This window comes from Dermacentor albipictus, chromosome 9 (assembly GCF_038994185.2).
Source record: "Dermacentor albipictus isolate Rhodes 1998 colony chromosome 9, USDA_Dalb.pri_finalv2, whole genome shotgun sequence".
NCBI classification, from domain to species: Eukaryota; Metazoa; Arthropoda; class Arachnida; order Ixodida; family Ixodidae; genus Dermacentor; species Dermacentor albipictus.
In genome coordinates, this window is record NC_091829.1 from 99,798,235 (window position 1) to 99,816,465 (window position 18,231).

The 18,231-nt window shown below is 48.9% G+C and overlaps 1 protein-coding gene across 1 annotated transcript; it reads left to right on the forward strand.

Annotated features, from left to right (window-relative positions):
* The first annotated feature begins 730 nt into the window (after nt 1-730).
* On the forward strand, nt 731-3,619 carry LOC139049954 (uncharacterized). The gene is made up of 2 exons (XM_070525885.1): nt 731-2,631; nt 3,313-3,619. Exons 1-2 carry the CDS (start codon nt 767-769, stop codon nt 3,353-3,355), a joined length of 1,908 nt encoding a protein of 635 aa, XP_070381986.1. The 5' UTR covers nt 731-766; the 3' UTR covers nt 3,356-3,619.
* The last annotated feature ends 14,612 nt before the right edge of the window (nt 3,620-18,231 follow it).

An 18,231-nucleotide genomic window follows, 5' to 3' on the forward strand; every position in this document is an offset into this window, starting at 1 on the left:
TGATATATTGTTTCATTTTCCCCGCAAGAAGGACGGTGAGGGAGCCAGACCAGCTCCACGCAGGTAAAAAAAAATTATAAATGAAATTCAGCAACATATTCTGGTGATTTCAACTTCAAGGGCTCTTGTTTGACAGAGTTTACTATTCCAATAATGCACCCAGTGCTGAAAACACGCCAGGCGTCTCAGCGCTCGCTTGCCCGCGAGATATGCGAAACTCGAAAGACCACTCAGCGGCGTTCAATTGCACATGAATGCTTCGCATTGGCAGTAAGTGCATAGGTGCCCTCTGATTTTTTTCGCGTCTTCTACATTTTGAGGCTCATTTTCCTAACGTCATCATCTCTGAGTATACAACCACCGGTTTCTTTGATATCCTCTCTTGTGTTGGCAGCGGCAGGCGGTGGGGCCCGGTGTCCGGAGAGCGCGCGGAGAGTGCTCGACACGCCGACACCAGAGAGACAAGAGAAGCAGCTCGCTGACCGCAAACCTTACAAAGAATTGGGCCTACGAGCGGCCGTTTAATTCGCCAAGGCTGCTCTTGCCAGATGTCACCTTCCCATTCGTCGCGCACATACACATGACCTTAAGTCCCTTAAACATTGACGGGCTGTAATGTGACCCGGGCAACCTTGGACACAACACCTACAAACCAATTATAAGGGCTCCCATAGAGGGAGACACTTATACAACGTCCCCCTTTCTGGGTACGTGCATGTTTTGAAAGCTCATATACGCGCGCTGTGTGAATGAAGAAGAAGCCGTCATGGAGCGAAACCGCAACGTACGCGACTTCGGTGCTCATGAAGAGGAGTCTGGCGACAACCGTTGTTTCGCTTACGGTGACGTCCTGATGGCCATCGCCATCGCCGGGACCGTCGGCGTTCTCCTGGGCTCGCTGGCGCTCAGGTCCAGGGCGAGGTCCGTGGAGCAGCGGCTGGTCCGCGACACCGGCGCCTCGAGCTTCTGCTGCCCGGATAAAGTGCGCGAACTCGTCCCCTACCTCAACTCGAGCCTCGAGCCGTGCGACAACTTCTTCGACTACGCCTGCTCTAACGCCGTTCGTTTCCGTCTCACGATGAACGCCACGGTGGACTCGAGGCTCGAGAGATTTGTGGTCACCGGCGTCCCTCCCGAACCCCACGGTCGGGTAGGAGAGGTCGCCGAGTTCATGACCGGCTACTTCCGGTCTTGCGTGGCCAGCGTAAGTAGACGAGACGAATTCGCTTCGCAGATGGCTCGTAGCGTCGTCCGGGTCGCGCAAGATGCGCTAAGACATCCCAACTCCAGGAACAGCTTGCAGTTCATGGTCGAAGTGAGCATGCGGTACATGGTCCCGTCTGTTCTGGAAGTCACTTATCATCCAAGGCAGTCCAGATTGCGCCTAGGCAATCGCGCACTGTGCACAGTCGCGCCCTTCTCTGCCGACTGGTTGAACGCATCTGTGAACGCAGTGCGAAGCGCCATCAGCCCGCTAGTGACGACGTCGGACACGGAGAAGTTCATGGCGGAGCTGTGCCGACGTTTTCCAGCTACGCTGCAGAACCGCACGTACGCGTGGGCTAACGCGACCGAAGCCATAAGCAGGCAACTCTGGAGAGCACGCGACATCCTAGCTGCCATGAGTGCGGTCGGTTGGACGGTAAGCAATGCGACCGTAGTCGACGTCATGGGGCTGCTCCACGTACGCGCCATCCACGACGCCTTCGCGCTGGAAGGGGACTGTGGCCCCAAGGCGGCGTACCTTCTGTGGCACAGCGTCGTCGCAGCCGCTTTGATGTTCCTGCCCGGTGCCAAGCCGTCGCACATGACCGGGTTCGGGCACTGCATGAGAAAGACCAGGTACCACGGGGGCGACTTGTGGCAGCGACTGAGAGACGAGGTGATATCTCAGCGCGGCACGGACGACCAGGTGACCGCCACGTTCGCCGCCGTCAAGCGAGCCGTGCTTCGCGTCGCCGAGTCGAGTTCGCTCTTCGACGCCGACGTGGCGCGTCTGCGGAGCCTGGTCGGTGGTCTCACCATCGTGACGGCGACCACGGACGCATCGATGCGGCCTCCCGTGGAAGTTCCCCGCGCGGTCGACGTCTTTGCCGAGAACGTCCTTCGAATGAACGACTACGTCCACGCCCTAAATCGCGCCGGAGGCAGGCGCCACGTGGAGCCGATGTTCCTCTTCGAGGACGTCAAAATAACGGACGACAGGGATGTGCAGATCTCGCCGTATTTGTACGACCTCGTCGAGAGTACGTCGCCGCACTCTGACGTGCTGAACATGGCCACCTTGGGCTACGACCTGGCGGAGGCAGTCTGGAAGCTCCTGATCTTGGACAAGCGCTGGAACCAGAGCACGGTGTCCAACCTCAAGCGGTTTTCCACGTGCTTCCAAAGAGCTTACGCTAGGTTCGCCCAGCAGCCAGGAGAAAGTGTTGACTTAATCGCCCCGTCGCTCGGACTGGCATCTGTGGTGAACGCGCTCTCGCGGCCTGCGGACTGGTACACCGAAAAGCTGGCGTGGAGCACGACGTTCATGTCTCATGCGCAGCTCTTCTACCTGCTCGCGGCGACCGGACGTTGTCCTAACGCGCACCGACCGCCGACATACAAGGAGCGTGTGGTGACGCCGTTCATGTACGTTCTAGACTTCGCCAGAGCCTTTAAATGCACCCGTGGCTCAGTAATGGGGACGCCCACACCTTGCCAGGTCGTCAGGCAAAGCTTATGACTTGGTTCGCAGTGTACTCCACGCAGTTCCAGAAATTGTATGGGGGGAGATGTTACCGCGCGTGTCAGCGCGCGATCTGTACATGATCGGACAGATTTAGAGGACCTTTATTAGTTTCTTCAGTTTTTTTTAGTTTTTTTGTGGCTATATAGATATGCGCATGATCGTAACAAAGAATGCAAATCAAATACAGCAATGTTCACCATTCTATACGGCGCACTTGTTTTATTGCGGCGGGAACTCTGTACCAGTTACATTTGTAGAGCAGTACTTTAGGACTACACTGGAGCAAAACGACAGCACAAGAGCAATTTACAACCATATTGTTTAATGTGAGACGATTTGAATAAATATAGAAAGCAACACTAGTCGAAAAAAAAAATGGTACACGACGAATATCTTGGACTTGGGTGTCTCTTAGTGGCACTAGCACCTCGGTGTTGGTGTTCTTTAGGCTAACTTTAGACAAACGCAACGTACGAACCGAACTCGGAGGTAACTGTATTTCATTAATTAGCATGTTAAATTTCATTCCACCTTTTTGTTTGTGACGTCATTACCTTCGCTTTTTATTTCCTGGTTTTCAGGAATTTCACAGAAGTCCTGCTCACGTACGCGGCGGGTCTCTAAAGTCTACGATTAATTACCCAGACGATGCGTGCCCCTCGTGCGGGGTCACGGCGACACTCGCACACGTGCTCTGGGAGTGTAGAAACGCTCCGCCCGACTCTACCTCCGACAAGTGGGAGAAGACCCTAAGAAGCCCGCTCCTACAAGACCAGCAATGGGCCGTCCAGCAGGCTCGCGCAGCGGCCGCCAGGTATTCCCTGTCGGTCCCTGCGTGGGAGACGCCCACTGCGCGCTGACGTGCGTCCTGCAGGACTTTTATTAAAGTTTTTCCAATCCAATCTGTTAAATTATGGGGTTTTACGTGCCAAAGCCACTTTATGATTATGAGGCACGCCGTAGTGGAGGACTCCGGAAATTTCGACCACCTGGGGTTCTTTAACGTGCAACTAAATCTTAGTACACGGGAGTTTTCGCATTTCGCCCACGTCGAAATGCGGCCGCCGTGGCCGGAATTCGATCCCGCGACCTCGTGCTCAACAGCCAAGCACCATAGCCACTTAGCAGCCACGGTGGGTTCTATGATTCTGTGCTTTGGTGTGTGGTGATCAGTGATTTCTAATTATTCCATACACAAGTAATTCAAGTTGTAACTAAAATTATGCTCTAATATTGTCACGTGGTAGTGACGGTGAAGAAAGAACACAGTAGCAGTACTGTGAAAGACAAAACTAGCTTTTATTGGGCGAACCTGTGCCCACAAAACAGGCTACACTTAAAGCCAAACGATAGCGGCGAACACAGTCGGCGATCGTCGAAAATCTGATCAGCGGGTCAAGCGCGTCGGCTTTTATAGAGCAGTCATCGAATGTTCCAGACTAATCGTTCGGACCCGCGTGCCTTCCACAAAGTTCTACACCATTCGCGTCAGGTGATGAAATCAGATAACATAACGTTCAGCGACAACAGACAGCAGATAGAAGCATCGATAACGTTCCAGAAACTTCGGATACTTACAGGCGCGTCCCACGCTGTGCGATTACTTTTGTTAGGCTGCGAAACGTGGTTGCCCGATAAAGATAAGTATACGTGTCAATACCCCCCTCTTAAAAAGCATCGAGCCGATGCTGCAAAGAAACGAAGGTAATAAACAAAAGCACTCGTAGCAAAGAAAAGAACAAAAATGGCGAAGTTTGTCAGCGTCCGTAAAAGGGTTTAAGGCGCACCACGTGGACCACTTCAGATCGTGCGCGGCGCCGCTGTGAATACGAAATGCCGTCTGGCAGGACCTCATAGTCCAGAGCGCCAATGCGTCGGATGACCTTGTAGGGTCGCAAATAGCGTTGGAGTAGTTTCTCACTGAGTCCTCGTCGGCGTATCGGGGTCCATACTCAAACACGGTCGCCGGGCTGGTACTCGACGAAGCGTCGTTGGAGGTTGTAGTATCGGCTGTCGGTCCTCTGTTGGTCCTTGATCCGCAGGCGGGCGAGCTGTCGGGCTTCTTCGGCGCGCTGGAGATAGCTAGCGACGTCAACATTCTCTTCGTCAATGACGTGGGGCAGCATGGCGTCGAGCGTCGTCGTCGGGTTCCTGCCGTAAACCAGCTTAAACGGCGTGATCTATGTTGTTTCTTGCACCGCCGTGTTGTAAGCGAAGGTTACATACGGTAGGACCGCGTCCCACGTCTTGTGCTCAACGTCGACGTACATCGCTAGCATGTCGGCGAGGGTCTTATTCAGGCGCTCCGTGAGACCATTCGTTTGCGGATGGTAGGCAGTTGTCCTCCTGTGGCTTGTCTGGCTATATTGCAGAATGGCTTGGGTGAGCTCTGCTGTAAAAGCCGTTCCTCTGTCGGTGATGAGGACTTTTGGGGCGCCATGTCGCAGCAGGATGTTCTCGACGAAAAATTTCGCCACCTCGGCTGCTCTGCCTTTCGGTAGAGCTTTTGTTTCAGCGAAGCGGGTGAGATAGTCCGTCGCCACGACGATCCACTTATTCCCGGATGTTGACGTCGGAAACGGCCCCAACAAATCCATCCCAATCTGCTCGAATGGTCGACGAGGAGGTTCGATCGGTTGTAGTAACCCTGCTGGCCTTGTCGGTGGTGTCTTGCGTCGTTGACAGTCTCGGCATGTCTTGACGTAACGGGCGACGTCGGCGGTCAGACGCGGCCAGTAATACCTTTCCTGTATTCTCGACAGCGTCCGGGAGAATCCGAGGTGCCCAGCAGTTGGATCGTCGTGTAAGGCGTGCAGTACTTCTGGACGCAGCGCCGACGGAACAACAAGAAGGTAGTTGGCGCGGACTGGTGAAAAGTTTTTCTTCACGAGTAGGTTGTTTTGAAGCGTGAACGAAGATAGTCCATGCTTAAATGCCCTAGGGACAACGTCGGTGTGCCCTTCCAAATACTCGACAAGGGCTTTTAGCTCCGGGTCCCCTCGTTGTTGATCAGCGAAGTCTTCCGCGCTTATTATTCCAAGGAAGGCGTCGTCATCCTCGTTATCTTGCGGCGGCGGGTCAATGGGGGCGCGTGATAGGCAATCGGCATCTGAGTGTTTTCGTCCGGACTTGTATGTTACAGTAATGTCGTATTCTTGTAGTCTGAGGCTCCACCGTGCCAGCCGTCCTGAAGGGTCCTTTAAGTTAGCTAGCCAACACAACGCGTGATGGTCGCTGACCACTCTGAATGGCCTGCCATATAGGTAGGGGCGAAATTTCGCTGTAGCCCAAACGATGGCGAGGCATTCCTTTTCCGTTGTGGAATAATTGCCTTCCGCTTTTGACAACGACCGGCTAGCGTAAGCTATCACGTGTTCATGTCCATCTTTTCTCTGGACTAGGACGGCACCGAGGCTTAGGCTACTGGCGTCAGTGTGAATTTCGGTATCGGCGTGCTCGTCGAAGTGCGCAAGTACGGGCGGCGACTGCATGCGTCGTTTGAGTTCTTCAAATGCGTCGGCCTGCGGCGTTTCCCACTTGAACTCAATGTCACATTTAGTTAGCTGTGTCAGCGGCTCAGCGATGCGTGAAAAGTCCTTGACAAATCGCCTGTAGTAGGCACACATGCCAAGAAATCTACGCACTGCCTTCTTGTCGGTGGGCTGCGGGAACTTTGCGATGGCAGCTGTCTTCTGCGGGTCGGGGCGGACTCCAGACTTGCTGATGACGTGGCCTAGGAACAGAAGCTCATCGTAGGCGAAGCGGCACTTTTCTGGCTTCAGAGTGAGCCCTGATGACTTGATGGCCTCCAGTACTGTTGCAAGCCGCCTAAGGTGATCGTTGAAATTTTCGGCGAAGACAACGACGTCATCCAAGTAAACGAGACAGGTCTGCCACTTCAATCCTGCTAAAACCGTGTCCATGACGCGCTGGAACGTTGCAGGCGCGGAGCACAGTCCAAATGGCATAACCTTGAACTCGTAGAGGCCGTCTGGGGTGATGAAGGCGGTCTTTTCGCGATCTCTTTCGTCGACTTCTATTTGCCAATAGCCAGACTTGAGGTCCATCGACGAGAAGTATTTAGCGTTGCAGAGCCGATCCAATGTGTCGTCTATCCGTGGGAGGGGGTATACATCCTTCTTCGTGATCTTGTTCAGTCGACGATAATCGACATAGAAACGTAGGGTTCCGTCCTTTTTCTTTACCAGGACAACAGGGGATGCCCACGGGCTTTTCGACGGCTGGATGATGTCGTCGCGCAGCATTTCGTCGACTTGTTCTCTGATAGCTTCACGTTCCCGCGTCGAAACTCGGTAAGGGCTCTGGCGTAGTGGTCGAGCGCATTCTTCGGTTATTATGCGATGCTTTGCGACTGGTGTTTGTCGAATCCTCGATGACGTCGAAAAGCAGCCTTTGTATCGTCGAAGCAGACTTCTGAGCTGTTGCTGCTTAATCACGGGGAGACTTGGACTTATGTCGAAGTCTGGCTCGGGAACTACAGTCGTCGGCGTAGATGCGACAGAATCCGAGAGGACAAAGGCATCGCTGGTTTCCACAATTTCCTCGATGTATGCGATGGTCGTGCCCTTGTTGATGTGCTTGAACTCCTTGCTGAAGTTTGTCAGCAACACTTTCGTGTTTCCTCCGTGCAGTCGAGCGATCCCTCTTGCGACGCAAATTTCACGGTCTAGCAGAAGACGTTGGTCGCCTTCGATGACGCCTTCTACGTCAGCGGGTGTTTCGGTGCCGACCAAAATAACAATGCTGGAGTGAGGCGGGATGCTCACTTGATCTTCGAGCACACTCAAGGCATGGTGACTACGAGGGCTCTCCGGCGGTGTCGCTTTATCTTCCGACAGCGTTACTGACTGTGACTTCAGGTCGATGATTGCGCCGTGTTTGTTCAGGAAGTCCATACCGAGAATGACGTCTCGTGAACGCTGTTGGAGGATAACGAAAGTGGCAGGGTAAGTTCGGTCATGAATGGTTATTCTTGCCGTGCAGATTCCAGTCGGCGTGATGAGCTGTCCTCCTGCGGTGCGAATTTGAGGGCCTTCCCTTGCAGTCTTAACCTTCTTCAACTGGGCGGCGATGTGTCCACTCATGACGGAGTAATCAGCCCCTGTGTCCACTAAGGCGGTAACCGCGTGTCCGTCGAGAAGCACGTCGAGGTCGGTGGTTCTTTGTCTGGCGTTGCAGTTGGGTCTTGGCGTCGGATCACGGCTGCGTCGCGTTAAACTGAAGCTTGAACGTCGCGTCGTCAAGTCGTCTTTCGTCGGTGTAGTCTTGGCTTCCTGACTTCGTCGGGACGGTGGCGTGTCGTCATTAGGTCGTCGAAATGGTTGCTTCGTCGTCTTCGTCGGCGGTGGAGGATCTTCGTCAGTTCGACGAACAGCAACCGCACCTCCATCGGTTGCTGCTTTTAGTTTTCCGGTGGTATAAAATTTTTTAAACAGGGTTGAAGTACCTCAGACAGGCTGGCCAACGTTTTGATAGGTGGACCTATCTTCGTCAAAGGCGGCCTCGTCATCCTCGGCGTGTTAGTTTTAAAGGGTTAGTGCAGTGACGTCACGTGCGGGTGTTGTCGCTGGCGGCTGGTTTTAAAGAGAGAGATTACAAGAGGGAACAGGCGCTGTCGTCCGACGTCTGTGAGCCTCATTCTCAAGACGAGGGGACAAGAGCGTGAGAGTGGGCACGCGGGGAGGAAAGAAAAGAAATAGAAGCAGAAAAAAAAAGGAAAAAAAGGAGGGGGGAGCCAGGGCCGTACCAAGACACAACAAAGGGGGGGGGTGAAAGAAAAAGAAAGAGAAAAATGAAATCTTTAAGAAATACGGGGGCTTGGGAGCGTGTTGGGGATGCGAAAGGTTAGGAGGTATTCAGGGGGAGTCGTCGGCGGCATGTTTTTGAGGCATTAGAACGGCCGGTCAAGCAATAGGTCGAGTAATTTTGAAATAGTAAAGGTGGCGACGAGGAGTCTGCGGTGCAATGTGTGGGGTGACTGAAAGGCAGCGGCATGGTCTTTCAAGGGGCACTGCCCCACGCGCTTAACGTAGGTGTCGTTACGGCGGCATCCAGAAGGCGATACTCTGGGTTGAGGCGCCGAAAAAGGCATATTGACTTCGGAATGTGTTGTCGAGGGGGTTTCAAAAAAAAGACTAAAAAAGGGGGACAGGGGGAAGGGGGGGGGGGGCGAAATCGGTATAGCAAACAGGAGGGTGACGCGTGCAGAAGCGGGCGCGGGCAAGTGTACATGGAAGAAGGGGATCGTACAGTTGGTATAGACGTAAAATCCTGAAAGAGTACATTAAATTGAGTAGTAGGCAGGAAATTTTTTTTTTCCTCCGAAATGAAAGAGTAGGTGAGGTTAAGAATTAAAGTTGGCTGGTGGCCTAATGTGTTTTGTGTATTGGTTGATGATATGAGAGTTTCAGATTTAAGTTACAGCTTTTAAAGATTCTAAGTTGCCGCGTGCCAAATTAATTCCTGTCGGGTGTAGGCAATTAAACTTGTGTATGAGGTATGATTCCGTGTACTTCCTTTCGCGAGGGGAACGGAAATTTGTTTGTAGTATATAGAGCCTTGCTTTGTCAAACATATGTCCATGTTCATTAAAGTGGCTGGCTACTGCTTTGGGTAAATTGTGTTTTGTGTCCGCGCGGTGACCATTGAGTCTTTTATTGATTTGTTGTCCGGTCTCACCTATGTATTGTTTGCTACAAGCGGCGCATTCTAGACAGTAGACTACATTGCTTGATGTGCAGGTGAAAGCCGAAGTTACCTTGTGTGTGTAATTCCACGCTGTACTTTTTACTGTAGTAGTGGATTGAATGTGTTTGCATGTAGAGCACCTGGGGCGACCACAGGGATTGGTTCCCAACTTCTTCTTTTTCTGTAGTTTGGCGTGCACAAGAACATCTTTAAAATTAGTGTTGCGTCTGTAGGCCACTCTGGGAGGGTCGGGAAAAATCTTCTTAAGTTTCTGGTTGCTGGTGAGAATCGGGTAGTATTTACTTAGGATGTTATTCACGTTTGGGAGTGCGTTTGAGAATTTAGTAGTAAGAAGAGGCGTTGTTGTTCTTGTGATCTTCGGGCGGGGTTTGAGGACCTCGGCTCGATCAAGTTTGGTTGCAGCGATGTAAGCTGTTTGAAGGTCACTGTTTGGGTGGTTCCTGTTTGATAGCGTTTCTTTAAGGTGATCGAGTCTATCTATGTAGTCTTGGTTTTCAACGCAAATGCGACGTAGTCGTGTGGCTTGGCCTTTAAAGATGCCTTGTTTGCAATGTCTGGGATGGTGGCTGGTATATTCTAGGTACTGTTGTTTGTCGAAAGGTTTCCTATACAGCGTTGTCTTTAGTTCACCATTGTCAATGTATATTGTTGTGTCCAGAAAGTTTATGCGCTCAGTTGAGGATTCTGATGTGAATTTTATTGTTGGGTGAACAGAATTTAGAAAGGATACATATTTATCTAGACTGTCTTGGCCATGTCCCCAGATTATGAGTATGTCGTCTATGTATCGTAGGTATGTGTGGGGCTTGGTAGTGCAGCGCGATAGGAAATCTGTTTCTAGAATCCCCATAAATATGTTCGCGTAGGTTGGTGCAAAAGGCGTACCCATGCTTGTACCATGTATCTGTAGGTAGTAACTCTCTTCAAATTCGAAGTAGTTATGTGTGAGAACTAATTCAAGGAGAGACAGGTAAACTTCAGTAGAGTGTTGTGCACTGTGTTTAGACAGCGTTTGTTTTATCAAAGATAAACCATCAGAGATTGGAATGTTGGTGTACAGCGCCGTGACGTCTAGTGTTGCGAGAATTGTGTTGTGGGGTAGTGTGCCTTTAGTATTAATGTCTTCTATAATTCTCAGCAGGTGGGGCGTATCTTGTACAAATGACGGAAGTGTTTTCGGCAAGTTACCAAGGTAGTGGTTAAGGAATGTGGAGATGCTCTCTGTCGGGGTGTTGTTGTTTGATACTATCGGACGGCCTGGGATAATAGCAGTGTATAGTTCAGCGGATGGAATTTTATGAATTTTCGGAAGGAGGTAAAAACGTCCGGCAGTTTTGTTGCTTGGTTTAAGAAATTTGTATTCTGATGGTGTTATCAATTCATCAGCCAAAAGTGATTTCAGCCTGTTGGTAATTGTCACTGTATAGGACAATGTCGGATCGTTATCTAGTTTGCGGTAATGTTCTGGGTTGTTTAGTTGTCTGTAAGCCTCGTGCTTGTATTTTTCTATTGGCCAAATAACTATACTTCCACCCTTATCTGCTTCCTTAATAACAATGTCATTCCGGCAGCTCAGATTTGAAATGATATGACTCTCCGACGCAGTTATGTTTTTAGGTCGCTTAGATGTCTTGGATTGGCTTATAATTTCTTTAGTGATAGTTTTAAGGTATATGTCAAGTTCTGTTTTCCGGGTATGGGCTGACGGACCGGCCGCGGGCTGGGCCAGTGTATGGTCGGCGCTGCGGCGACAGGTAGCGGCCTGGTGACGGCGAACGGGAAGCTCGTCGATGGCTCCACTGAGTGGCGGTGAGGTAGTCGGCGATATCGCGAGGTCGTTCGCCAATCTGTGGCCGCGGCGCGTTAACGGCGAAACCTCGCAGTCCCATCTCCCGGTATGGGCATCGGCGGTACACATGGCCGGCTTCCCCGCAGTGGTAGCAGAGCGGGCGGTGGTCAGGAGCGCGCCAAACGTCTGTCTTCCTCGGGTAGGTGCGCTGGGCGACGGGTGGTCGTGCTGGCAGCGGCGGCGGCGGCGGCGGACGACGAAACTGCGGCGTGACAGGGCCCTGGCGCGGTCGCGGAGGGGGGCCTTGACGGCGTGCGACGGCGACGTCGGTCATCGCTTGCGGCTCGGGCTGCTGCGATTCAGGGGCTACTCCAAGTTGTTGGAGTTCCTCACGCACTGCATCGGCAATCGAAACCACTTGAGGCTGTGATGATGGGAACAGCTTTTGTAGCTCCTCCCGCACGACAGCTCGGATAGTCTCGCGTAGGTCGTCGGTGGCCAGTGACTGAAGTCCGGCGTAGTTTGTCGCGTTCGTGCGGCGGTCGAATTTCCGGTTTCGCATCTCGAGTGTCTTCTCGATGCTGGTGGCCTCGCGAAGAAACTCGTCGACGGTCTTCGGTGGGCTTCGTACCATCCCGGCAAAAAGTTCCTCCCTCACACCACGCATGAGTAGGCGAACTTTCTTTTCCTCGGCCATATCTGGGTCGGCGTGGCGGAACAGACGGGTCATTTCTTCCGTAAAGATGGCAACGTTCTCGTTTGGTAGCTGCACTCGGGCGTCCAGCATAGCTTCGGCCCTCTCCTTGCGCACGACACTTGTAAAGGTGCGCAGGAAGCCGCTACGGAACAGGTTCCACGTAGTCAAGGTAGACTCCCTGTTCTCAAACCATGTTCTGGCGGTGTCTTCTAAGGCGAAGTAGACATGCCGCAGCTTGTCGTTGGAGTCCCAGTTGTTGAATGTCGCGATTCGCTCGTATGTCTCCAGCCAGGATTCCGGGTCTTCAGTCGCTGCTCCATGGAAGGTCGGTGGGTTCCGGGGTTGTTGTAGGATAACGGGGGACGCTGGGGCAGCCATTGAGGTTGTCTTGACCGTGATCTTCTTTGTCGCCTCAGGTAGAAGTCCATGCTCTGGGGGCAGTCCTTGCAGTCTGCGGCTAGCACGCTGGTCTTGGGCGGTGTCGGTTTTGTCCTCGGGCTTCGGGCTTGGATCGCGGCTTTGCGGGGGCGTTCGGTACATGAACGCACTAGCACCTCCACCAGATGTCACGTGGTAGTGACGGTGAAGAAAGAACACAGTAGCGGTACTGTGAAAGACAAAACTAGCTTTTATTGGGCGAACCTGTGCCCACAAAACAGGCTACACTTAAAGCCAAACGATAGCGGCGAACACAGTCGGCGATCGTCGAAAATCTGATCAGCGGGTCAAGCGCGTCGGCTTTTATAGAGCAGTCATCGAATGTTCCAGACTAATCGTTCGGACCCGCGTGCCTTCCACAAAGTTCTACACCATTCGCGTCAGGTGATGAAATCAGATAACATAACGTTCAGCGACAACAGACAGCAGATAGAAGCATCGATAACGTTCCAGAAACTTCGGATACATACAGGCGCGTCCCACGCTGTGCGATTACTTTTGTTAGGCTGCGAAACGTGGTTGCCCGATAAAGACAAGTATACGTGTCAATATATCTAAAATGAAGCCCATTAATTTTATACTGTACTATGTATGTTTTTTTCTGATTTATATTGAATTTAGTCCCCGGTCGTCTCAGCGATTTCTAATCGTAATTATTCCAGACCCTTCAGTAACTCAACTTGTTACTAACGTTATGTTCAGATATATTTTTAATGAAACCAATAAATGTTGCACTGCACATTTTTTTCAACTCTAATCCGACTTCTTTTGAATTTGGAGGCGCGCTGAAACAAGTTCCAGGTTAATTTGCACCCCCGAATGTTTAAAGCGCACCCAATGCACGGTGCGCGAGCCCATTAGCATGCCGAACCCATTACAGCCGCCGAACCCATTACAATGCGGCCGCCACGGTTATGGCCAAACACAATTGACCGAGACTTGGCCGAGGCACGCTTACGTGCATTGTTTGATAGTGTTCAGCAGTATCAAAGTAAATATCACGAAAACTATAAAACCAACCTGCCTGTTGACGAGTAACAACATCGCAATCATCTGCTTGCACCGCAGTGAATTACCAGCTTTAGAGCTACAGTGGCCCTGAAAGCAAAATTGTTAGAACATGAAACAGACGCACTGAATTCGCGACGTGAGCGCAACGAGCTTCTCTCGTCGCTCCTCATCACTCGAACGATAATACAACTGCTCCAGCGAGAAATAAAACAACCATTCTTTACATCTGCGTATTCTAGCTTAGCGACGTACAAGACTGACACCTGAAAAATTGATTTGGTGATATCCTTTCTTTAATTATCAAATATAAATATCTGGCTCATAACTGATTACTTGAAAGGAACTCGAGAACATCACATAACAGTAAAACTGCTTTGTCGCGAAACGACAGTGCATGAAAGGCAGGCTTCGCGGGCCCTCGCGATTAGCAGGAAGAAAAAGATAAAAGACAAGCTAACGTACTTTGATAGAACCCTCCCTTTCATAAATAAATTCCAGCTCGTGTGGCTTCTGGTGGACGTCGGGCGTCTGCAAACAAAGACTTTGCATGGCGAGAGACGATGCGCCGTTCATAATGGCGTTCATCACCACTTTCCCTTCAATGAGGCGTCGTACTCGCGTTTCTGAGGCGTCTATGTGGCTCATGATGTCACTCAGCGGCAGCGATTCAGAAAAAGGTAGTACCATCTTCAAGCGCTAAACAAAAATATGAGCTGACACGTAGGACGCACATTTGCTCAGGGGTTTCTATACTCTCTGTGGACGCCATATTCAGTCGCCTTGCGCGCCATCTATAGGCGACGGCACTTGAGAATACAAGCATGATCAGTGAATGCTTTCGTGTCTTTTCTCGTCCTCGCAGAGCGAATTGCGTGAGAAATTGTTTGAATAAATCGAGAACGGAGAACAAGAACAGGAAAATAATGTTAAGTGCTGAAGCGATAAAGGGGAAGAAGAATCGATAGAAATTGTATAGAAAGTAAAGTATTTTTTTTACAGGTCCTTATATACTAACAAGAGGCGTTATCCGAAGTCAAAAAAGGTGTCGATGACATCAAAAGCGATCTTTCATCCCTTTCTGACAGGCGGGATTCTGAACCTAACATAGTTGAAATCGTTGATGACATCAACAATCGCATGCGCAGAAAAAAATTGATATTCAAAGGCTTGCCCGAGGCAGAGAAAGAAGGCTACGAGGCTTCTCAAGTTGTCATTGAAAGCTTCTGCAGAGATCACCTTGGCCTCGAGATAACGGATATTGAACGTGCACATCGCATTGGATTTCGCAGGCAAGGGCAGCACCGGTCAATAATAGTGAAGTTTCTGCACTACAAGACAAAGTGCAGCATTCTGGCTAATTCGTTCAAGCTAAAACATTTGAAATTAAACGTTTGGATCGATGAGGAATTTTCACCTCGAATACAATTCGTGCGCAAACAGCTTCGCGACTTTGCTCGAGCGAATTGTCAACCCGATGAAAGGTTCAAGCTATCTTTCAATGAGCTAAATGTAGGCAGGAGATTATATCGGTACCAACATTCCGAGGGCAGGGTCGTGGAATGTTTCCAGCGAAATGCAAACCCATGACGCAGTCGTCACGTGCAGGAAGACAGTGGGACACCTACATTCTCTATAATTTCCGCCAACTTTCGTAGCATCCTTAACAAACAAGATCAGCTTACTTCCCTGATTCACGCTTGTAATGCAGATGTTATAATCGGAACGGAAACGTGGTCAACTCCTGAAGTTAGTAATTCTGAGTTACTAATTTCAAATTCATTCACTGTTTTCGTAAAGACCGTGTGGATAGAAAAGGAGGCGGTGTCGTAATAGCCATCAGAAAGCATATAAAGGTAAAACACATATCTACTGACAGCATTCTTGAAACTATTTGGGTTGCATGCTATTTACGAGCTGCAACTTTGGTTATTGGAGCATGCTGTAGGCCACCTGACTTTCTACAAGATTTTTCTGAGGAACTGCAATCTGTATTAGGCTCCATCCAATCCGAATACAATAACTCTCCCATAATTTTGGCTGGTGATTTTAACTTTCGAAGCATAGAGTGGTCTGCTTTAAAATTCCCTAGCACGCGCCAGACACGCGATTGTGTGGATTTTGTTGACCTTTTAGAATATTTTCAGTTGTTTCAACTTGTCGAAATCCCTACGCGGAACAATGCTATTCTTGATCTGCTTCTAACAACACACCCCGAACGTGTTACCGTGGATGTACTAGAGTATATCAGTGACCATCGTGTCATACATTGTACCTTTAAAAGGCAGACCGTGAAGAAACCACGACAAAAAAAGAAGATTTATGACTATTCTAAAGCAGATCCCGAAAGCTTCAACTCTGATTTTGAATTTTACCTGTCATTCATGCAAACGTATGAAAACTGTTCGCTGCAAGATAACTGGATTCGTTTTCGTGACGAGGTGTTAAGACTCCGGGAGAAATACATTAAAAAAAAATGGATCTCTGAAACAGCAGACGAGCCATGGTTTACTCGCGAGATTAAGCGATATCTGAATAAAAAGAAACATTTGTTTCGAAAGGCAAGAAGCGCTAAATCTGTTGAAGTTAAGTCAGAATATTTATCGTTTTCTAAAGAATGTGCATTACATATTGAGGCTGTCAAATATAAGTTTTTTAACGAGGATATTTCGCAATTTCTAAAAACAGATCAAAAAAAATTTTGGACAGTCATTTCTCCCGCACCTACAAAAGAGTTACCTGTTTTTGAAACTGAGTCTGGTGCTGCAATTGATGCCATGGATGTTGCTGAACGGTTTAATTTATTCTTTTGTAGTGTATTTAGGGACGAAAAGCCCCTACATAAGTCAACACATTTTTCTGATAGTTCTCCATTTATGGAATGTATAACTGTGACAAGTGACGGTATTGTGAAAGCTATTGAGCGTTTACCATCGTTTTCTAGTCCAGGTCCTGATGGTATTTGTATAAAGCTACTAAAAATGACGAAGCACAATTCTGCTCTTGTACTTACACTATTGTTTCAACAGTCTCGCGACACCGCCGAAACTCCAGACGACTGGAAATTGGCGCATGTCATACCAATATATAAAACCGGCGACAAAAACGAGCTAACAAACTATAGGCCTATATCCCTTACGTCTGTTGTATGCAAACTATTTGAACACGTATTATCTTCTCAAATCATGCAGTACATGGCTAGCAACCACATTCTATTTGCAAACCAGCATGGTTTTCAACGAGGCCGGTCATGTGAATCCCAGCTTCTTGAACTAACTACAGACATTCACCTTAACCTTCACGAACTTAACAAACTGACGCCATATTTATAGATTTTGCTAAAGCCTTTGACCGTGTGGCTCATAACCGCCTCATATATAAAATGAAGCTGATTAATGTTGACGAAAATGTAATAAACTGGGTTAAAGAATATTTCAGTAACAGACGACAAGCTGTCGTAATCAATAATGTCGTTCTTCATTTCAACCTGTTTAGTCCGGTGTGCCTCAAGGTTCTGTTTTGGGACCCACTCTATTTTTAATTTACATAAATCAGGGTATAGATTCAGAAATCCGGTTTTATGCCGACGATTGCGTTCTGTATCGGCCATTAAATGTAAGGGTTATTGTGATAAATTACAAAATGGCTTGAAGAGGATTGGAAGATGGTGCTCAGACTGGCAAATGAGCGTAAATACCTCGAAAACTAAACCTATGAGATTTACTACTTGCAGTGAAATTGAGAAACAGACATACTTTCTTAATGGTGAGGCTCTAGAAACTACAGAATCATTTAAATATATAGGTGTTCATCTTTCTCCGACTTTGTCTTGGCATAATCACGTGGGTTGTATTGTTTCCGCTGCATGCAAATCTCTTGGCTTCATTCGTCGAACGCTTCGTCAGGCTAATAGTGATACTAAGCTTTTTGCATATACCACCGTACTTCATTCAAAGATTGAGTATGCCTCATTTATATGGAACCCGCACCAAACGCATCTTATTAACAAATTAGAATCTTTTCAGAACAAGGCAGCGCGATTTATTACAGGTAACTATTCACAACATTCAAGTATCACCAAAATAAAACATGACCTAGGACTCATCCCATTGCAGACTAGAAGAAAGATATCTCGGCTAACTTTCTTCCATCAGCTCTTTCATAACCCAATATTCCCTCAGGCACACATCTTACCAGCCAAAAGAAAATTCTCACGAATGAATCACGGATTTAAGGTCGAACAACCATTTGCACGTACTAAACTATTGCAGTTTTCGTGTCAGCGCTTAGCCATTTCGGAATGGAATCATCTCCCATGTAATATAGCTGAAATAACTGACCATATTATATTCAAACAAGCACTTAATGAAACATTTGTGAATTAATAACATTAACATTTCTTTCTGTTTTTCTTCAGATGTTATAATATTGTTTGTATAATTTAAGTATTATTGGCGTATGATGTCGAATTAGAAGTGATGTAAAGGTTGTATAGCATGTGCTACTTCATATAAGGATATTCGACTTACAATGTATATTGTATATCATTGTAAGATACAATGATATTCGACTTACAATGTATATTGTATATCATTGTATATCGTATATCAATTGTTATCCCCCCCCCCCGTGTAATGGTAATTCCCAGGCTGGGCCTTTAGGGTAAATAACTGAAGAAAAAAAAACGGGCGCAGTGTTCCCGTTCTTGTGTGGGCGGTATTATGGCCCTGGCCGTCCGGCCTGATGCTGTTCCCGCCCCGTAGCAGTCATAATAGTTGAGTTATAACACAGAGTTGGGCCGTATGATTCGGTGGTTAATAGTACTGTCCCAAGCCGATA